The sequence below is a fragment of the Palaemon carinicauda genome, chromosome 19, assembly GCF_036898095.1.
Source record: "Palaemon carinicauda isolate YSFRI2023 chromosome 19, ASM3689809v2, whole genome shotgun sequence".
Classification (NCBI taxonomy): Eukaryota; Metazoa; Arthropoda; class Malacostraca; order Decapoda; family Palaemonidae; genus Palaemon; species Palaemon carinicauda.
Genome location: NC_090743.1, coordinates 51,630,580 through 51,653,689, shown reverse-complemented (window position 1 = coordinate 51,653,689; position 23,110 = coordinate 51,630,580). Strand labels below are relative to the sequence as shown.

General features: G+C 46.5%; 1 protein-coding gene across 2 annotated transcripts in view; it reads left to right on the top strand.

Annotated features, from left to right (window-relative positions):
• LOC137658637 (uncharacterized) overlaps positions 1 to 23,110 on the top strand; it is a 156,914-nt gene that overhangs the window by 125,318 nt on the left and 8,486 nt on the right. The window contains exons 1-3 of one of the 2 annotated variants that reach the window (XM_068393570.1): positions 20,249 to 20,380; positions 21,305 to 21,564; positions 22,012 to 22,977. In XM_068393570.1, coding sequence (XP_068249671.1) covers positions 20,362 to 20,380; positions 21,305 to 21,564; positions 22,012 to 22,977 — 1,245 coding nt within the window. In that variant the 5' untranslated portion in view covers positions 20,249 to 20,361. Of the gene's footprint in view, positions 1 to 20,248; positions 20,381 to 21,304; positions 21,565 to 22,011; positions 22,978 to 23,110 lie in introns of those variants that run through there. The other variant, XM_068393569.1, reaches the window with a different exon arrangement.

Below are 23,110 nucleotides of genomic sequence, written 5' to 3'. Positions count from 1 at the left end.
CAGTATTGTTTAGTTAAGCTCTGGCCGTAAAGTAAATATTACTTTCCGAGATAATTGCTGTTTTGTGGCAGAGCTGTGCCTCTACCGGACCCGCCATTTTATGGCGTCGTTGTTGTTATGCATGCCTTATTTAGTTAGCCACAACAACGCTTCCGGCCTTATTTACTAATCGAATACATTAGTTTATTTAGTCTTCATAGCTAGGAACTTTTATATCGTGTTTCGACGCTTTCTATCGGTCATCGATTGACCTCATACCAGTCGGCTACTATAGCCCCCAGGCCAGAGCGCCTGTACATAAGTGTTCATGCATGATTTTATTAGTGATCCTAGGCTAAGTTATGAAGATAGTGGCATTATTTTACAATACTTTCGACCGTGATGCAATGTTTTTTCGCCTTCAGGGACCATATAGGGGATAGGTTAGTTAGTGTCTCTTTCTAACCTAACCTACTTGTAGGACCCCTATATGCTTCCTTCATCCCCTGCCTTGGCATTCCCTCTAATTAGCCTTGATTCCCTTTCTGAGTAAAGGGATCAAGTGTCTAATGGAGTATTTATCGCCTCTCAGTCCTCCCTATGGGAATGAACCCCCCTTAGGGTTGCGTCCGAGAGTGAGGTTAGGCTAGCCCTACCTCTATGGCTAGGATTAGTCTATGACTATCCTGCGATAGCGATATGTCTTCTACCTTTCCTAGTTCAGGACTATTAGCCCTGATCTAGGTTAGGTTAGGAAGGTTTCTCTGTTCCCTGCTGAAACTGTACCCATGCACCGTTTCAGCCGGTCTGCCTTATCTTAGGTTAGGGAGTGTCCTCCCTTTCCCTAGTGGCCGCTCTGGTACAGAAACCCTTCCTTGGAAGACTTCTCTCTACTCCCCTCCCCACCTATCTCTTGTATAGCCTAGCCTATGCTTAGGTTAGTCTATACCCATCTGTCCCCTGTCCTACAACTCCTCCTTAGGGTGGAGTAGTAGGGCTACCCGAGCTTCCCTGTGCAGTCCGCTCTGGTACATATACCCTTCATAGTGTCCTATGGGGTTAGTCTCTAGATGTGTTCTGCATATGGGGGGCTCCCCTCTTGGGTGTCCCCTAGCCCTCCCTTGGGCTACCTAGCTCCCGGTCCTCAGTGACCCCTGCTCCTGGATGATAGAGCCTGTCTCTATCATGGGTACACCCTCTCAGGGGGGGGATGTCCGGAGTCCATGACTGAACTTCCTGCATCCCTCCCCCCCCCCCCCCCCCCCCGTCTCTCTCACTATCCGGGTGCTGGTCTCTTGCCGCCTCCACTGTCGGCGTTACCCGCCTCCTACCTTGGTGACTCTCCCTACCCTTGCCGCCAGCCCCCTGTGTGCCGGGGGACTGCCGACTGCCGCCGGCTCCTACCGGCGGCTCTCCTCCCTCCTAGCTTGTCGTCCGCTCGCCGGTCGGCCGCCGGAGTGCCGGCATCTATTGCCGGAAACCCGGTTCCGCTATAACATTGTCCCAGTCACCAATCCGGCATCCTCCGACTGCCGGAGCCGCCGCTCCCCTGCCGGCGTGCCGCCGTTGTACCGGCGGCCGCCACCCTGGTATACCCTTGACTTACATATTGTCTGTCTTAATGCCAGAAACTCTGTCGGAGCGACCTCCGGCATGCCGGCGGCTTGCCGGAAACCCCCGGAGGCGTCAAGAATACTTGCACCCCCTTCTTCTAGCTATCATATGATACTGATAGCCCTATACCGCAAACAGATGGGCTGTTTCCACTATTAAGATCAATACCTTGGTACTGTTCTGTTAGGGATCATGCTGTCTCTTTGCATTCTTCTAAATTCCAGCATGCTGCGTGCATCTTAGCACGGCTGGTTGCCGGAAGCAGTTACCTTAAAAGGAGGCCCTCTAGCCCCTAGTTTGGGACCGAATGATCTCGGTCCCAATCTTACCCTTGGTTTTTCCACGGAATTCCATTGCCCTATGGAACTCTAAGGAATACTATCCGGTGCCTTGGGTCTCTCGGATTATCCAAGGACAAAGCTTACGGTAACCAGCCGGGCGAGATGCATGGAGTATGTTCTCCTTTACTATTTCAATCTCTATGCATCACACCCTTCATTAAGTTAAAATTAATAATTAATATTAACTTAGTTTAAGAGCCATTCTTATGACTCCCCCATACTCATTTTCTCTTTCTTCCACAGGAGGAGCAGATGAAGTGTGACTTCGCCTTCTGCGCTGTGAAACGCCCGCAGTTTTACGGGCATACGGCTTGCAGGACTCACGCCCCTTGTGCCGACAAGAAAGGGGATCTGAAGTTTTGGAATCCACTGAACTGTACGGTCTGCCAGGCTCACCTAGTTGAAGCCTTCCATAACCCTCCCTCAGCGGAGGTCAGAGACATTTCTCGTGAAAAGCTACGCAAGTGGGTGCGTGGCTTCCAGAAAAATGCCACCGGACCTTACCTGGCCACCGAAGAATTGAGGTCACTCCTGTTCCCTAAGGCCTCCCCTGATTCAGTGGTACCCAAAGACGTGATTCCCATTGTCCAACTTACAGTGGAACCTGATGTTGTCATGGCTCAGTCCATGCATGAGTGCCGCCTGGATTTCGAAGATGACGAACAGATGTCGGATGTCTCGGAAGACACGGAGAAGACGCTTATGGCTCAAGGAGCCGAAGATGACGAAGACAAGGTGGAATACGCCGAGTCGGAGCAAGAGGTCGCTCCTCCTTCCATCCCCGCTCCTACTCCTACACCGACGGAAGTGTCTATTCCGTCTACCTCCTCGACCCCGGATCCCTCTTCTTCCACTCAAGAAATGATCCGACTGATTAGAGCCGTCATGGACGACAGGTTGAAGGAGAATCAGGAGTTCATCAGGTCCATGATGGGATCCAGAGAACCGAAGAGGATTTCGGTTAAGGATCTCCCCGCTTGCTCACATGCCAACCCGTGGAGGTATGCTGAGCATATGGTTATCGCGACCGGCAGGATCTTCGTCAGTGATAAGATCGGCACGGTCCCCTTGGAAGACGTGGAGTTCTTCCCAAACTTTGAGGCCTACCCGGACTGTTACGTCCGTCTGCGTTCTGAACCTGCCTCGAAGGAAGAGACCGAACCGAAGGAAGAGATAGTGTTCGATCTCGCAAAGGCCCAGGCTATGCTAGCCACCACATTCAAGAGTAGGGGCTTTACCTGCTCTAAGCTTCCGGCCCTGAGCAAGAAGCACCCTACTTATGTCGCACCTGAAAGTGCGATTCTTCCATTCCTGGAAAAGGCCTTAGCTGCGTGCCTTAAAGCTGCGGAAGAGGGGAAAGCCTGCCCTGCACTGGAGGAGTGCAGACCCTTCTCCATAGTAACTCCCCCTGACGCTTGACACTGGAAGGATGTCCAGCATACTTTCGTCGTGGGAAAGCTAGATCCTGACGTCGCCGGACGTCAGTTTAATGAAGACCTCCCTAAGCTCAACGATCACCTCCTTCGTCGGGAACAAGATACGAAGGAGAGGCTCGCAGCATCCTTATCTCATCAAGTCCAACTTGAAATTATGGCCTGTGACACCAGAGTACCAGACCACTACATGGTACTCTCCAAATCCCACCTGATGACCGTGATGAAGGACTTGTACCACTTCATAAAGGCTCGGAGAGCCTGTCGTGAATTCGTGTTTGCAGGTGCCACCGTGAAACACGAACCCCGGAGGCTGATTTCCTCCAACATCTGGGGTAAACACCTCTTTCCTTCTGACCTCGTGAAGGAAATCACCGACAGAGCCGCCACGGAGAATAGGAACCTTCTCCACAAGTGGGGCATGTCCAGGAAAAAGAAACCCTCTCAGGACGACGGACCTCAACCTAAGAGGAAATCCCAAAAACAGAAACCCCAGCAACGTCAACAAAGACGTCAGTTTCCGGGACCCGCTACCTCCCAAGTGGTTGCCCAACCACAACAGACCTTTCAATTGGTCCCCCAACCGGTGTTGTCACAGTCACCGGTCTTCACCCCTGCTTTCGAGCAACAGTCAACTACCTTTCGTCCCAAAGGTAGAGGCTCATACAGAGGTGCAAGCAAAGACGCTTCTCGCCGTCCCTCCAGAGGCAGAGGAGGAAAGGGAGCTAGCGGCCGAGGCAGCAAGCCCTCGGGACACCAGAAGCAATGAAGTGCTTCCGGTGGGAGGAAGACTCCGCCAATTCCAGGATCGTTGGACCTTCGATCCCTGGGCACACAGCATCGTCAAGAAGGGTCTAGGCTGGAGTTGGACTCAACCACCCCCAATCTTCCAGCAATTCTTCCAACAATCAACCCCTCTTCTGGAAGAATATGTCCTAGACCTCTTGAACAAGAAGGTGATAAGGAAGGTAAAGTCCACCAGGTTCCAAGGGAGACTGTTTTGTGTCCCCAAGAAAGACTCAGACAAACTCAGAGTCATTCTGGACTTATCCCCCCTCAACAAGTTCATAGCGAACGACAAGTTCAAGATGCTGACTCTTCAACAGATAAGGACCCTTCTGCCTCGAGGTTCCTACACGGTCTCCATAGACCTGGCGGATGCCTACTGGCACGTTCCAATGAACCATCACGCTTCCTCCTACCTAGGATTTCGACTCCAAAGGAAAAGCTACGCCTTCCGGGCCATGCCCTTCGGCCTCAACGTGGCCCCTCGGATCTTCACAAAACTGGCGGATTCCATAGTACAACAGCTCCGCCTACGAAACGTCCAGGTGATGGCCTACCTCGACGACTGGCTAGTCTGGGCTCCATCGCCCGAAGATTGTGTAAAATCTTGCAACAAAGTCACCCAGTACCTAGAACACCTGGGATTCAAGATCAACGAGAAAAAATCTCGCCTCTCTCCAGCTCAGAAGTTCCAGTGGTTGGGAATCCACTGGAACCTTCAGTCACACCGCCTTTCCATCCCCCAGAAGAAAAGGAAGGAAATAGCAGGGTCTGTCAAGCGACTGCTGAAATCCAAACGCATTTCAAGACGCCAGCAGGAACGAGTTCTAGGCTCTCTACAGTTCGCCTCAGTGACAAACCCAGTGCTTCGCGCACAGCTAAAGGATGCCGCGGGAGTCTGGAGATGTTCGGCATCCATCGCTCGAAGAGACCTCAAGAGACGGCTTCCAAACAGACTGCGACTTCTCCTAAAGCCGTGGTCAGAAGCAAAGGCCCTGAAAAGGTCCATTCCTCTCCAACACCCTCCTCCATCACTCAACATCCACACGGACGCTTCGCTGGAGGGTTGGGGAGGTCACTCCCACCAAAAACAGGCTCAAGGCACCTGGTCTCCCCTGTTCAAGACGTTCCACATAAACATCTTGGAGGCCATGGCGGTCCTTCTAACCCTAAAGAAGTTATCCCCGCCGCCCTCGATCCACATCCGTCTAACCCTAGACAACTCGGTGGTAGTTCGTTGTCTCAATCGCCAAGGCTCAAGATCGCCCCAGATAAATCAGGTGCTTCTCCCAATCTTCCGTCTGGCAGAGAAGAAGAAGTGGCACCTGTCTGCAGTTCACCTACAAGGATTCCGCAACGTGACAGTGGATGCTCTATCTCGGACAAACCCGATAGAGTCGGAATGGTCTCTAGACGCAAGATCGTTCTCCTTCATCTCTCACCAAGTCCCAGAACTTCAGATAGATCTCTTTGCAACGAGCGACAACAATCAACTTCCTCGGTATGTGGCCCCGTACGAGGACCCCAAAGCAGAAGCAGTGGATGCCATGTCACTGGATTGGAACAGATGGTCCAAGATCTACCTGTTCCCCCCCACCAACCTTCTGTTGAAAGTCCTCTCCAAACTGAGAACCTTCAAAGGGACAGCGGCCCTAGTGGCTCCCAAGTGGCCTCGGAGCAACTGGTACCCCCTGGTCCTGGAGCTGCAGCCCAAGCTGATCCCTCTCCCGGGCCCAGTTCTCTCTCAACAAGTACAGAAGTCGACTGTCTTCGCTTCATCATCGAAAATCAAGGACCTTCATCTCATGATTTTCTCTCCCTAGCCGCAAAGAAGAGGTTTGGGATCTCGAAGAAAAGTCTGGACTTCCTAGAGGAATACAAGACCGAATCCACAAGACGGCAATATGAATCATCCTGGAGGAAATGGGTCTCCTTCGTCAAGACAAAAAATCCTAAAGAAATCACGATTGATTTCTGCATGTCCTTTATTCACCTTCATGGACAGGGATTAGCAGCCAATACGATATCAACCTGCAAATCGGCCTTGACCAGACCAATTCTATATGCTTTCCAAATTGATCTGTCCAGCGACATCAACAAACTACCGAAAGCATGTGCTCGCCTACGCCCAGCACCCCCACCGAAACCGATCTCCTGGTCACTAGACAAGGTGCTCCATTTCGCCTCCAACTTGGACAATGATTCATGCCCTCTCAAGGATCTGACTCAGAAAGTTATATTTCTCTTTGCTCTCGCTTCAGGAGCTCGAGTCAGCGAAATAGTGGCATTATCAAGAGAGGATGGACACATCCTGTTTACCGATACAGGAGAAGTTACCCTCTCCCCTGATCCGACGTTTCTCGCCAAAAATGAATTACCCACCAAAAGATGGGGCCCTTGGAGAATATGCCCCCTGAAGGAGGATGCCTCTCTATGTCCAGTAGAGAGCCTCAAGGTCTATCTTCGCAGAACTTCAAACTTTGGTGGAGGCCAACTCTTCAAAGGAGAAACATCGGGCAGCGACCTGTCACTGAAACAATTAAGAGCGAAAATCACCTACTTCATTCGCAGAGCGGATCCTAACAGTACACCCGCTGGTCATGATCCTAGAAAAGTGGCATCATCTCTGAATTTCTTTCAGAGTATGGACTTTGAAAGCCTTAAAAACTTCACGGGTTGGAAGTCCTCGCGAGTTTTCTTTAAACATTATGCGAAACAAGTGCACGAAGTCAAACATTTTGTGGTAGCCGCAGGTAGTGTTATGAAACCTGCACCTAACTCTGCGTAGAACAGTGAGTTACTTGGGACTCTAACTCTTCGGGTGCCTATGTTGACCCTCGAGCGATTCATAGTGATGTCGAAAACACTTAGTGCTTTTATAACTGTTCTTATCCCAGGTGAAATGTCATAGTTGTCACACAAGTGCCGCATGCCCTGAGCATGATGTGTTTTTTAATCAAAGACTTGCGTTCCTCGAGAACGAGTGCCTACTAATAAACTTGAAATTCCTTTTCAGATTCAAGAGCAAGTCTTTATTACTATGTACATTATAATTACTGTAAATGAACTTTACTTATTGCTGTAAATTATTTAATTTCTGCATTTGTGAAATAAAATTTCTATTTTATTACCTGTGCGTCTCAATCAGCTCCTACTTACTATGAAATACATGCCTGTCATAGTTTTATTATCCCCCCTTTTCCTTATGGTTATGAAGAAATTAAGATGCTAACTCTTAATTTATATTCACTCTGATTATGTAAGGTTCCAACACGAATACTTACTTTTAATACCCGGGAGATGAACCATCACTCTCAATACACAGTGCCCAACCACCACTGGTCTAATTTTCAGAATGTTCCTATACAAATACCAAACATTCGGCTTCATCTCCAAGTTCTTCAAGTTCTTCTATCAGGATGAATAGCCCTTCAATACCACTTTGACGTCGGCATGGCCCATGGGAACTTCACTGCCAAGGGGGGCAGGATGCTTCTTCCCTATGGTCCTTTATCAAAGATTACTATGCTGTTTTGTCAATGCCTTGGCACTTACTATTAGGGGAAAATCTACCACGATACATTGATTCTCTGGTATTCTTCCATCAGGACGCCATGGCTTGAGCCCAAAAAACGGATTTTGAGCGAAGCGAAAAATCTATTTTTGGGTGAGATAGCCATGGCGTCCTGATGGACCCTCCCTGCTACTTCGTCCAGTTTTAGATCCCACCCTGTTCTACTGTATCATGGTGATGGGCAAGCAACTGGCTTCAGGATGAAGACGGGCGTGACGTCATTTGAGCAATGGCGCCCGTTTGTTTACGTCTCGAGTATCAGTAGTAGCCACGAGTGAGATTGGCTGTGGAGCGGCTCCCAGCTATTCTCAACCCTTACACACCGAAGCATTAACTCTGTTCGGGGTGAAGATAGCTATGTGGCGCGTTCAGACATGCGTCCCCTGTTGATATACGATGTCTTAAAGGGAAACCTTTGGGATACTCGCTCCAGAAGTTAGAATTCTGTGATAACCTGTGGTTAAATTCTCTGGGAATATCTTAGTAGTTTTATACCCAAGGAAGCTACCAAAAAGGAACCTTCCATCAGGACGCCATGGCTATCTCACCCAAAAATAGATTTTTCGCTTCGCTCAAAATCCGTTTATTAGAAAGATTAAAAAACAGTGGCTGAAAAAGGGACACAGTGATGTAAGGAACTGGAATGAATTTCAGTCTTCATAAAAACAAAAAATATTTATTTGTAAATGAAACAAAAAATTGTTAGGAATACATTAACATTGTTTTGTCAATTAAAATAATCAATTAAAGGCAAAATTAGTATCCCTTTACACTCCAGCCTCACAAAAAAACAAGGTAAACAAAAGAAATGAACACTTCAGAATAGTCTTACTGCATATTGTACAAGAGAAAAATTCTAAGTTACATGCAAGATATATCACTACACAGTTACAAAAAGGAACTTTAAAATGCTAACAAAACCACAACTGCAGAACCTGAGGATTTGAAAAATTTAGAAATATTAGGATTCTCAACATAGTCAGCCTCCAAAACAAAAGAAACATTACTACAGAACTAAGCTTATAGGAGACCCCTGCAACACTATGGTTTTATGACATCTGCAATGACCAGTAATGAACTTGAACACTTACTATCTAATGAACCATCTATAAAGAACATATAACTCTGAAAAATAATGTACTGCAATAATTTTCCCTAAATCAATACTATCCTCATCAATCTCCCATCCACAATCAGGCTGCAAAGTCACTTAAACATTCCTAAATTCTGAACAGTATGGCCGCATACAACACTAGCAATGTCTGAAAATCTCCAATTGTAAACCTGCATTATAATAAGATTCTGTGTCATCAAAAACTTTTTGGTCCACCACCAGTAGTGCCTAAACCTCTCCTTGGAAGGGGTTTTCATAATTCTGGAACAATTCCGAGTTTAAACTCGAACACAGTCCCATTCGATTTCAATAGCTTCTGTGAACTATTAATGTTTATGACACACACTCATATAACGAGATTCTTCCTCGTTACTTCGCACATCGAAACAAAATATTCATTAACTTTACGGCGTTGACTGCCCAACACGAGCAATCAACAATGGCCTTATAATACATTTGTTTTGTGTTATTCAGTCAAACACTTGATGGGACTTACAGTTCACAGGCAAGATAAACGGATTTTGAGCGAAGCGAAAAATCTATTTTTGGGTGAGATAGCCATGGCGTCCTGATGGAAGGATCCTATTTGGTAGCTTCCTTGGGTAATCACTACTAGGATTTTCCCAGAGAATTAAACCACAGGTTATCACAGAATTCTAACTTCTGGAGCGAGTATCCTAAGGGTTTCCCCTTAAGACATCGTGTATCAACAGGGGACACGCATGTATTAACGTGCCACATAGCTATCTACACCCCATATAGAGTTAACGCTTCAATATGGCGGACAGAGAGCGGCTGGGAGCTGAGCCGCAGCCAATCTAGATGTGGCGATATCGGTACTCGCGATGTAAACAGACGGACGCCATTGCTTTTGATGACGTCACGTCCGTCCTCATCCGTAAGTCTGGAGCTCGCTCATCACCATGATACAGCGGCGCAGGGCGGGACCTGATAACAGACAGGGCGGGTCCATCAGGACGCCATGGCTATCTCACCCAAAAATAGATTTTTCGCTTCGCTCAAAATCCGTTTTTTGGGCTCAAGCCATGGCGTCCTGATGGAAGAGTACCAGAGAATTAGTGTATCGTGGTAGACTTTTTCCCCTTTATAAGTGAGTGCTAAAACATTGAGCCGAAAGCATAGTGGTCTATACTAGAGCTACCGTGAGGCAGTTGCCTTCCTGCCCCCCTGGCATGGAAGTCCCCACGGGCTATGCTGAGATCAAAGTGGTCATGGGAAGGCTATTCATATAGGCTGGAGGAACAATGAGATCCAGAAGATAAGTCAGAGCGATTTGGTATTCGCGTCGAAACAAACTTGAAGAAGTGGTGGTTGTACACTTCGTGCATGGAGTTGACTCATCTTCATAACTGAGTAAGTATTCGCTAAGGAAACTTACTTGCTCTATATAAATAAATGCCCGGAGTAAATCCTGGCATTTTCCTTAACCAAGAATAAAGGGTAATAAAACTATGACAATTAGTATATTTCATAGTAAGAAAGGAGCAAGGGAGACGCACAATTGCAGGTAAATCAATACATGTCATGCAATAAATAGTAAAAAACATTTACATTGATAAAAATGTACATAGTCATAAAGGCGTGCTCTTGAGTCTGAAAGGGAAGAATCAAGTATTAGTAGGCACTCGTTCTACGGAACGTTAGTCTTTATGTAACACACGTCATGCACGTGGCATGTAGCACTCATGTGGTAATCTACTATGACATTTCACCTGAGGTAAGAACAGTTAAAGAAAGCACAAGGTGGTTTCTGCTTCACTACGTATCACTTGAGGGTCAACATAGGCACCCGACGAGTTAGAGTCCCTAATAACTCACTGTTCTAAGCAGAGTTCAGAGCAGGTTTCATAACACTACCTGCGGCTACCACAAAATGTTTCACTTCGTGCACTTGTTTCGCATAATGTTTAAAGAAAACACGCGAGGATTTCCAGCCTGTATAGTTCTTGAGACTTTCGAAATCCATACTCTGAAAGAAATTCAGAGACGAAGCGACTTTCCTAGGATCATGACCAGCGGGTGTACTGTCTGGATCCGCTCTGCGAATGAAGTAGGTGATTTTAGCTCTCAATTGTTTCAGTGACAGGTCGCTGCCCGATGTTTCTCCTTTGAAGAGTTGGCCTCCACCAAAGTTTGAAGTTCTATGAAGATAGACCTTAAGGCTCTCTACTGGACATAGAGAGGCATCTTCCTTCAAGGGGCATATCCTCCACGGGCCCCATCGTTTGGTAGGTAATTCGTTCTTTGCGAGAAACGTCGGATCAGGGAAGAGGGAGAGGTCTCCTGAATCATTGAAAACGATATGTCCCTCTTCTCTAGATAGTGCCACTATTTCGCTGACTCGGGCTCCCGAAGCTAGAGCGAAGAGAAATATAACTTTCTGAGTCAGGGCCTTAAGAGGGCATGAATCATTGTCCAAGTTGGAGGCGAAGTGGAGAACTTTGTCTAGAGACCAAGTGATTGGTTTCGGAGGGGGTGCCGGTCGTAAACGGGCACAGGCCTTCGGTAGTTTGTTGAAGATGTCGCTAGACAGATCTATTTGGAAGGCGTATGACAAAGGTCTAGTCAAGGCCGATTTGCAAGTAGAAATCGTGTTGGCTGCCAAGCCTTGTCCATGAAGGTGAATGAAGAAGGACATGCAAAAATCTATGGTGATTTTCGAGGGGTTCTTTGCCTTGACGAAGGAGACCCATTTCCTCCAAGACGATTCGTATTGCCTTCTCGTGGATTCGGTCTTGTATTCCTCGAGGAAGTCTAGACTCTCCTTCGAAATCCCAAACCTTTTCTTAGCGGCTAGGGTGAGAAAATCATGAGATGAAGGTCCTTGATTTTCGATGATGAAGCGAAGACAGTCGACTTCTGTATTTGCTGGGAGAGAACTGGGTCCGGGAGGGGGATCAGCGTTGGCTGCATCTCCAGGATCAAGGGGTACCAGTTGCTGCGGGGCCACTTGGGAGCCACTAGAGCTGCTGTCCCTTTGAAGGTTCTCAATTTGGAGAGGACTTTCAGCAGAAGATTGGTGGGAGGGAACAGGTAAATCTTGGCCCATCTGTTCCAATCCAAGGTCATGGCGTCCACCGCTTCCGCTTTGGGGTCCTCGTACGGGGCTACATATCGAGGAAGTTGATGGTTGTCGCTCGTTGCGAAGAGGTCGATCTGGAGTTCTGGGACTCGGTGAGAGATGAAGGAGAATGATCTTGCGTCTAGAGACCATTCCGACTCTATCGGGTTTGTCCGAGATAGAGCGTCCGCTGTCACATTGCGGAATCCTTGTAGGTGAACTGCAGACAGGTGCCATTTCTTCCTTTCTGCCAGACGGAAGATTGTCAGGAGCACCTGATTTATCTTGGGCGATCTTGAGCCCTGGCGATTGAGACAACGCACTACCACAGAGCTGTCCAGGGTCAGGCGAATGTGTATCGACGGGGGCGGGGAGAGTTTCTTCAGCGTCAGAAGAACCGCCATGGCCTCCAAGATGTTGATGTGAAACGTCTTGAATAGGGGAGACCAAGTGCCTTGAGCCTGTTTTTGGTGGGAGTGACCTCCCCAACCCTCCAACGAAGCGTCCGTATGGATGTTGAGAGATGGAGGTGGGTGTTGGAGAGGAAGGGACCTTTTTAGGGCCCTCGCTTCTGACCACGGCTTTAGAAGAAGTCGAAGTCTGCTTGGGAGCCGTCTCTTGAGGTCTCTTCGAGCGATGGATGCGGAACGTCTCCAGACTCCCGCTGCATCCTTTAGCTGTGCACGAAGCACTGGGTTTGTGATCGAGGCGAACTGTAGAGAGCCTAGAACTTGTTCCTGCTGGCGTCTTGAGATCCGTTTGGATTTTAACAGTCGCTTGACAGACCCTGCTATTTCCTTCCTTTTCTTTGCTGGAATGGAAAGGCGGTGTGACTGAAGATTCCAGTGGATGCCTAACCATTGGAACTTCTGAGCTGGAGATAGGCGAGACTTTTTCGCGTTTATCTGGAATCCCAGGTGTTCGAGAAACTGGGTAACTTTTCTGCAGGATTCTATACAATCCTCGGGCGAGGGCGCCCACACTAGCCAGTCGTCGAGGTAGGCCATCACCTGGACGTTTCGGATGCGGAGCTGTTGTACTACTGCGTCCGCTAGCTTTGTGAATATCCGAGGGGCCACGTTGAGTCCGAAGGGCATGGCCCGGAAGGCATAGCTTTTCCGTTGGAGTCGGAATCCTAGGTAGGAGGAAGCGTAATGGTTCATTGGTATGTGCCAGTATGCGTCCGCCAGGTCTATCGAGACCGTGAAAGACCCTCGAGGCAGGAGGGTTCTGATCTGTTGAAGAGTCAGCATCTTGAACTTGTTGTTCGATATGAATACGTTGAGGGGGGATAAGTCCAGAATGACTCTGAGTCTGTCTGAGTCTTTCTTGGGGACACAAAACAGTCTCCCTTGGAACCTTGTGGACTTCACCCTTCTTATCACCTTCTTGTTCAAGAGGTCTAGCACATATTCTTCCAGGAGGGGGGTTGAACGTTGGAAGAATTGCTGGAAGGTTGGGGGTGGTTGCGCCCAGCTCCAGCCCAGACCTTTCTTGATGATGCTGTGTGCCCAGGAGTCGAAGGTCCAACGATCCTGGAAGTGGCGGAGTCTTCCTCCCACCGGAAGCACTTCATTGCTTCTGGGGTCCCGAGGACTTGCTGCCTCGGCCGCTAGCTCCCTGTCCTCCTCTGCCTCTGGAGGGCCGGCGAGAGGAATCTCTGCCGGAACCCTTGCCTGAGCTTCTACCTTTGGGACGAAAGGTAGTGGAGTGCTGCTCGAAGGCGGGGTTGAAGGCCGGTGATGAGGACAAAACCGGCTGTGGGACCAATTGAAAGGTCTGTGGCGGCTGAGCGGCCACTTGGGGAGTAGCGGGTGCCGGAAACTGACGTCTGTGCTGACGTTGCTGGGGTCTATGCTTTGACTGCTTCCTCTTAGGCTGAGGACCGTCATCCTGAGAGGGCTTTCTCTTCCTAGACATGCCCCATTTGTTGAGAAGGTTCCTGTTCTCAGATGCAGCCTTGTCTGTGATCTCTTTCACTAGATCAGACGGGAAGAGGTACTTGCCCCAGATGTTGGAGGAAATCAGTTTCCGGGGTTCGTGTCTGACAGTGGCACTGGAGAACACGAATTCTCTGCAGGCTCTACGAGCTCGCATGAAGTGGTACAGATCCTTGACTAAGGTTGCCATATGAGATTTGGCAAGGACCATGTAATGGTCAGGGACTCTGGTGTCGCCAGCCATTACGTCCATCTGGACCTGGAGAGTGAGAGATGCTGCCAGCCTCTCCTTCGTTTCCTGTTCCCTACGAAGGAGGTGATCGTTTAGCTTGGGGAGGTCCTCATTAAACTGACGTCCAGCAACGTCAGGATCTAGTTTGCCCACCACGAAGGTGTGTTGCACATCCTTCCAGTGTTTGGTGTCGGGCGGGGTGACTGCGGAGAAAGGTCTGCATTCCTCCAATGCAGGGCAGGATTTCCCTTCTTCTACAGCCTTAAAGCAGGCAGCGAAGGCCTTTTCCGTGAAGGGTATCACCACTTCATCGGGCGCAACGTAAGTGGGGTACTTCTTGCTCAGAGCCGGAAGTCCAGAGCAGGTAAAGCCTCTGCTCTTAAGCGCTTTGGCAAGCATAGCCTGGGCCTTCGAGAGATCGAACACTATTTTCTCCTTCGGTTCGGTCTCTTCCTTTGGGGATGGTTCTGAACGTAGACGGACGTAACAGTCCGGATACGCCTCAAAGCGGGGGAAGAACTCCACTTCTTCCAGGGGTATGGAACCGATCTTATCGCTGACGAAGATCTTGTCGTCAGCGATGACCATATGCTCGGCGAATCGCCACGGATTGTCGCTCGAGCATGCGGGGAGGTCCTTGATGGAGATTTTGCGAGATTCCTTGGAACCTCCCATCGACCGAATGATCTGGTGAGTTTCTTGGAGCTTCTGCTCCATCACGGATTCAATGAGCCGAATCATATCCTGTGCCGTAGGTAGAGGAGTCGTGGTGGAGGACGTAGACGGGAGAGACACTTCCGTCGGTGTAGGAGTAGGAGGGGGGATGGAGGGAGGGGCATCCTCCTTATCGGACTCGGTATACACTACCCGGTCCTCTTCTTCATCATCCTCCCCTTCACCCTGGGCCATAAGGGTTTTCTCGGTGTCCTCCGAGATCTCTGACATGCGTTCATCATGTTCTGAATCCAGGTGACAATCATTCATGGACTGAGCCATGACAACATCAGGTTCCACTGTAATCTGGACTACGGGGATCTGTTCGACTGGGACCACTGAGTCTGGAGAGGCCTTTGGGAACAGCAAAGACCTCATTTCTTCTGTGGCTAGGTATGGTCCAGTGGCGTTCTTCTGAAAGCCACGTACCCACTTGCGTAGGTTGTCCCGAGCAGTGTCCCGAATCTCCGCTGAGGGAGAATCATAGAATGCTTTCTGTAAGCATTCTTGGCAGACCGAACAGGTGGTGGGGCCCCAGTACTTGAGATCCCCTCTCTTGTGAGCACAAGGGGCGTGTGTCCTACACGCCGTGTGTCCATAGAAGTGTGGCCGACGGATCGCGCAGAAGTCGTGGTCACACATGACGTACTCCTCCTGTAAAAGAAAGAGACGATGAGTATTGTAGAGTCATAATATGGCTCGTATATAAAGTTAATTATTAACAAGTTAATATTAACTTAAATTAATTGTGATGCACAGAAGGGTGGGTGAAAGGAGACAGACGCATGCCTCGTGTAACCCGCCCGGCTGGTTGCCGTAGCATCGGACAGTCCCAGGTGGCCGTAGACCTCCATGGAAGGTGTCTTGATAATGGGAATTCCATCTAGAATAACCATATTATAGACTAGGCTTGAAATCTTATCAAGAAAGTCTGGGGATCATGAGATCCTAGTAAGGTTCCGGCAACCAGACGTGCCAATTACACGTAGCGTGCTGGAAAGATGAAACACGCAAGAAGACAGAGTGAAAACTGAACAAAATGTACGATTCCGTACCAGTTTGTCTGCGTTAACAAGCCGTCTAGGTGCGGTTTTTAGGAGCTATCGCTAGTAAAGATAGCTGAGAGAAGGGGTGCAAGGCATCTTGCCGCCTCCGGACGGGTCCGGCATACCCCCGGCACGCCGGAAGCCGCTCGAGCAGAGTTTCTGGCATTCAAGAATGATCATTCTATGGTCAAAAGAAGCCAGGGTGGCGGCAGCCGAAGGCAGTCGGAGGGTGACAGGGGTAAGGATAAAGGAGCATAGCCGGGGCCGGGGGCCGGCTGCTAGTGCCGGCACTCCGGGAGGGGTCGGCAGTGTGCCGAGGCTATGAGGGAATGGAGAGGCCACGGCGGTAAGCCGGCGGCGATCCCCCGGCACTCGGGGGAAGGCGGCAAGGATAAGGAAGTCACCCGTAGCGGCGGTAATGCCGGGGTAGAGGCGGCAAGGGACAAGCACCAAAGATGGAGGTGGGATGGCAAGGCTGTACTAGCCTAGTCAAGACACCTCTGGAAAAGGTACCACCATGATAGAGGTGAATCTATCATCCTAAGCAGGGGCCGCAATGGCCGGGGGCTAAGGCAGTCCAAGAGAGGACAGGGTGAACCCAAAGAAGGGGTGGAGACTCTTCATGTCGACCAAATGATAACTGACTCCATAGCACTAGGGAGGGTCTATGTATCAGAGCGGACAACACTGGGAGCACCACGGGGTCCAGCACTCCAGCCTAGGGTGGAGTGTAGGACAGGGGACATATGAAGCCTAACCTACTGGTAGGTTAGGCTAGGCAAGAGATAGGTTGGGGGGGGAAAGGGTCTTCTTATAAGAAAGGATGGGTTATGCACCAGAGTGGCCACCTAGGAAGGGAGATGCTCACCCTAACCTATAGTAGGTGGACCAACTGAAAAACGGTGCACGCGTATATTTCAGCAAGGTACATAAACCAGCCCTCCCAACCTAACCTGGATTAGGGTTGTTAGACCCTAATCAAGGAAGGGAGAAGACGTATCGCAAGGAAAAGGTCAAGGACCGATTCAGCTTAAAGGAGGTGATCCTACCTTTAAGGTCCGCAACACTAAGGGAGGGGTCATTCCCTTAGGTGGGGAGGCGATACAGTACTCTGAGGAGTCTTGTCCTATCACATGTAATAGGGTACAAGATTACCAGAGGGAAGCCCTACGGCTAGGGATGAAGAGAGCATATAGGGGTCCTATCATAAGGTTAGGTTAGCAAGGCACTCAAGATAACCTACCCCCTATATGGTCCCTGAAGGCGAAAAACACTTGCATCACTGTCAATGGTATTGTAAAATAATGCCAAAATCTTCATAACTAACACTAGGATCACTGAAATATCATGCATTAACACTGGTATAGGCTCACTGGCCTAGGGGCTAATCAAAGCCTACTGGTATGGGGTCAGCGAAGACCCTAACTAATGCGTCAAAAACACGATATAAAGTTCCTAGCTATGAAGACTAAATAACTAATAGCGCTGATTAGTAATTTATATACCGGTAAGGCTGTTGCGGCTAACTAAATAAGGCATGCAAGCAACAGCAGTGTCATAAAATGGCGCTGACCGGTCTGGCAAAGCTCTGCCACAATTATGCAAATATCTCGAAAAGTAAGATTTACTTTACGGTCAGAGCTTATTTAAACAGTACTTTAACCTTTGTACTCAACTTTCCAGAAGAAGGTGAAGCTGAAGGTTGAGACATGGCGAGGATGCAAGCAGATAAAGTCGCACAAAGGGAAAAATACGTCCAATCGAGCGAGCTACTAGCAAAAGGATGAGGACGGACGTGACGTCATCAAAAGCAATGGCGTCCGTCTGTTTACATCGCGAGTACCGATATCGCCACATCTAGATTGGCTGCGGCTCAGCTCCCAGCCGCTCTCTGTCCGCCATATTGAAGCGTTAACTCTATATGGGGTGTAGATAGCTATGTGGCACGTTAATACATGCGTGTCCCCTGTTGATACACGATGTCTTAAGGGGAAACCCTTAGGATACTCGCTCCAGAAGTTAGAATTCTGTGATAACCTGTGGTTTAATTCTCTGGGAAAATCCTAGTAGTGATTACCCAAGGAAGCTACCAAATAGGATCCTTCCATCAGGACGCCATGGCTTGAGCCCAAAAATATGAGTACAGAGCAGCATCATAGACCACTAACACCATAGTAACAGACCATCAACCTTATTCATAATTTTTATGTACAGTACTTGATGAATACTCTAAGTTCCTAATCCTCACTCCCTACTGTGTGTAGGGGGCTGCTGTCAATTTCTGTAAAAAAGATAACGGATTAAAGCATTTTTGGGGGGCACAGAGGATATAGAATAAAAAAATAATACAGTAGTGTGTTTCATAATATACAACCCACTAAGCTTTCTTAGATACAAACCATTTTCTTTTATTCCATCGTATCATGAATTTTTCGTATACAGAAACTTTCATATCAAGAGGTATCACTGTACTTTACTTATGAAAAAACCAAAAAATTTTCGGGATGTAGGGTTCAGTAGAAGGGATTAATGTTATATAATGTAATACTCTAGTGCATTTCTTTTTATTGATTTACTTATTATTTGTCCTAATTCATTATTTTTCACAATAAATCAAAACCAGAAAAAATATAAAACATATCCGCCTGCAGAAACCTGTGGTAAAAATTTTCAACCGATGTACTGTACCTAATAATCCGCGATGTACTGAGGGCGCGATATGTGAATGATATGGTGAGGAATTTACTATAGATCTATTCAGATAACTCAATATGAAAAAGAAAAAAAAATAGGTCTGATTCGCCTACCAACAATGCATTGCAAAAGAACAGATTCTGATCAGGAGCCGCAATGCATGGCAACGTTCATATCTCTTCGGAGCATCTTTAATCTATAGCAAAACTGAAATTAATGGATGTTAGGTATTTTGGCATTTTTTTCAGTATGATTAATGGGGACTGGGCATAATAACTTGCACACTGGAAAACTAAAACGTGAACATCTTCTAAGCCGCAGTCCATTATTTACTTTTGTGAGACTGATGTTGGGTTACTTTGCATGAATTGTTTGCATTTGTTTTTGCCAGTTGATATGTCTTGTGTATGACATAATCCATACCCAACTTTTTTAACCAATTAAGAGCTTCCAAATATATCTGCACAAGTTGTTTAACAAGAGCCATTTTTTCCACCTTTGCTTCAGTTCCAGCATGACTATCGTAACAATATGTTTCCCATAAAGGAGTTTAATCTATTTTGAAATTTGATGCAAATTCATCTATTTCGGTACATATATTCAAAACACTATGTTCAATATATGCTGTGCAACCAAAATAATGACCCATATGGTTGTCGTACGTACAGTAGCTCATCCATGTACCATTAGTAAGAAAACAGGAGCGAGGAGATAATTGTTTATTTGTGAATGAAACAAGCCATGGCAGAGCAAAGATAATTTGAGAAATATGACGAGAATTACAGGTAATTATATGTACTTTAATTTCACACCAATTACATGTAGTCTTTTGATGTTTTAATGCATTTCAGACCACTCAGCATAAGCCTATCACCACATAACTGCACCAGCTTTAAAGCCTTTTACTTTTACATCAGTTTTGGTGTTGCTGTCCAGCCTTTCAATTTTCTCTTCATAATGCCATTGCAATTACAGGTATTTCCTACAGTTGTAACATGATATTGAGTGGCCTCCTGAAGCCCTGGAGTGCAAATAAATTTTCAAACCTACAAATAAATGGTCAGTTCATAAGAACCATGGAATAAAATGCATGAGCTTTAATCTTTTTCTCCTTTCCCACAAAGCTAGCACTACTATTCCAGTAACCTGATGGGCTGCTGACACTGATATAGATTCTCTTCAGTAAAAGTTTTTGGTTTCACTACCACCATAAAATTCCTTTATATGTAATCAGCCTTAATCTATTCCTGTCAAACTATCCGTAGATGATCTAGCATATGCAAGATTTTACATTGACAAAAGTTTTTAAAGTCATAGCAACTAGCATTAATGGATGATGATGACAGGTTTAGTCTGTCTTCTTAAAGCAAATAAGTAGAGTTGATTTTGAGGAAAGTAACTTTTATGTACACCTCGACTCCTGAGGCATTTCACCCTTTTATTTTAATGCTGAAACTTGACTTTTATCAAGGCTAATCAATTCATATTTAATTTTTCTTTTATAATGAAGTCAAGAAAGTGATAGCGGACTTTTTGACTTACATCCATCCACTCATAATCGACCAAATGTTAGGAAAAATACTGTATAAATAAAAGACTAAACCTACTTTGTATAGGTTTAATTCATATATTACCTTTATTATTTCATCTGAATAGTTGATATCTGGAAGTCCCCTACATGTGAACGAGATGCGTTCCAAGACTGGGTTCTGTAGTCTGACATGATTAACTAGGCATCAAGATCAGAACCCTCAACTGCCTAAGACAAGTGAGCTAGCCTACATATCAAGAAATCCAACAGCTATCTGACTAATGAAATACTTTTTAAAAAGTAATTATTTCTTGCTTATCTCTGAAAGTTTGCAAGTTGAATGTTTTTATCTTGAAGATTCATTATATAAATGATGTTAACCTACTCTAAAAGGGTCGGTTATGAATGGATGTTTAAGTTGGGAAATGCAAAGCTGGAGACGTAGTTGTTTTATGATTAATAACTTGAAATACAACCACTAAGGTAACCAATTCAAGTTTGGGTTATTACATAAACATTAATTAAAATTGCGTGATCTTACTTCAAGTTACAGCTGATGGTCAAGAACCTATAATGAGAACTATCATTCGATGTTAATGCGATCAAAAACTTAACTCGTAGATTATCCAGATTCTATTCAAAATCAGGTTCCAAACCCCAATCTACCTGTTTTTTAGCCATGGAATTCTATTTAAAAGTAAAGAAAAATATAGTTTACAATAAGATACTGTACAGTAATCCCGATCCAACCTTCATTTGTCATTCTTTCAATGAGATTCAGAAGAATAAAAATGTACCTATCTTAATCGAATGTCTTTGCAGTTTTAAGATTTGAGAGGATTGCTGTTGAAAAAAAGGATGGACGGAGATTTTTCATGAAATACTGTACATATCATGCACTGATGTATAAGCTATTTTTTTATATAACAGTACAGTATAGTATTAAGAGTATGTAATTCAACTTGCCTACTGAGATAAAGTAGCATGATCCACCTTTCAGTACCTAATGCAATGTAGCCTATATGGATAGATAAAACATGAAGATTACAGAAATGCTACAAGAAAAAGAAACTAATGCACATACTGAATCAACAATATATTGCATATAGCCCGAGAGCAGAATTATTTAGTAGCCTAAGTATGATATTAACTTGTTACATGAAAAATATTTTTGTGTACCGTTCCTTACTTTGAAAACTAATTCTTCTTCTTTTGATTTGACAGATACTTATTCCTTACCTGTTGATGCCACTCCCGCCTCAGCTAGTTCAACAAGTGAAATCTATAGACGGCCTGTCTTTCAGTCCCCTAGGGGTCTAAGGCGGTGCCAGCGACCTGACTTTTCTGCAAGATCTCCTGAAAGAGTTGTAACATCTGCTTTGCCATCAACAATAACAACACCACCAACAACCACAACAAAGACCTCAAGCCATCACCATGAACACCCAACCTGTTCCTGCACTTGCCGCGTCCACACCATTAGGGTATGTTGAAATGTAGCAATAAGTGTATTTAATTTATACATAGTAACCAATCTAGAGATAACGGGGAAAGAAGACACAGTAACCGATGTCACCTAGCTGTTCCTCTTTATAGCGAAATCCACCAGACTTACGGTAAGGAGGGGAAACTTTGTTAAGGATAAAAGAGAAGCACTGGTAGACTTCATGGATCTAACAGCCATCAATAACTAAAGATCACTTTTTTTATCACTATGCTATCATGTAGATTCACTATATGTACAGAATTCACAAAAGTAGAAGGCCTGAAATATTACACTTGTATTTTTTTACTAAAACTTCAATGACTTGAAAAATTTAGCTTTGCAATGTATTTATAGAATACTGTACGGCACTAAACAAAATATTTCTATTAGTCTTTTTTTCCTATATCAATTATGATCCCATCTTCAAAGGCATTGACTTTTTCAGGGCTGCGAAAGTCGTAGCAGGTCCAGGGAGCGTTGCTTACTGGGCATGGCCGACTTGGACAGCGTGGCTGTGGGCAGAAAAAGTGGTGCAGGAGGGCGTAGTATTGGCATAACCAATATCAGTGGGTGTGTTGGTGTTAGTGTAAATAACAGTAACAGCAATGGTGGGCGGAATGCAGGTGGTGCCAGTGGAAGTAACAGTGTCACTGGTGGTGGGTTGGGTCTTCCTGGAAGCTTTCCAGCTCACGGAAGTAATAATGGTGGGCAGGGTAAGACAGTAGGAGGTGTTGCCATTAGACGTAATGGTGGTGGACGTAGTACCTCCAAAGGGTCAAATGGGGGTGGTGGACGCAGAGGAGTTCATCAGCCAAATTTCTTAAAGACAGTGTCGATTATTGATACACTGAGTGAATTGGCTCATGGACCAGAAGCAAGATGTCTAACGCAAGAACCTCGCCCTCAGTGCCCGACACGCCCACACACTGGGTCACGGACTTCCTCTTCGTCACGCCCCACCGCAACCAGTACGTCAGCAAACTTAAGTGGAATGGCAGACTTTGGAGATGAGACCCCAACACGCCCACCTGGACCACCAGTGCTGTCAGCAGACTTTCAGCAATACAGTGAAAAAATTTATGATGCCGTTACTTCTCGGGCTCCCGAGCCAGAATTGCGAACTGGCCGGAGAGGCCGGGTCCGAATGCAAAGCTTGCATACACATGCACTGCCAAGAAGAGAGCGAGCTCATGTTCGAGAGGAAGCAGCTACCATTGGCCCTGCTGTCTCCTCATCAGCAGTCGAGGATGGTCCAAGTAACACAGGGATGACACAGGAAAGCAAGAGGGAAGAGGAAGAGGAGGTTGCAGGAAAGAAAAAACCAGACCATCGTGGGCGTGAAAGAGGAAGGACACCAGACTGGATTAAAAGAATTTTCGATATTGCAAAAAAAGGCGACCTTCCCTCTTTGGTAAGCATAGTGCATGATTGCCAAAGAATCAGCATTTTCATTAACAATAAGGCTTCTTTGTCATTTCACATTTCAAAGATGCATGTATTTTCCAAAATACAAATCATATTGTACATGACTCAAACTCATTACA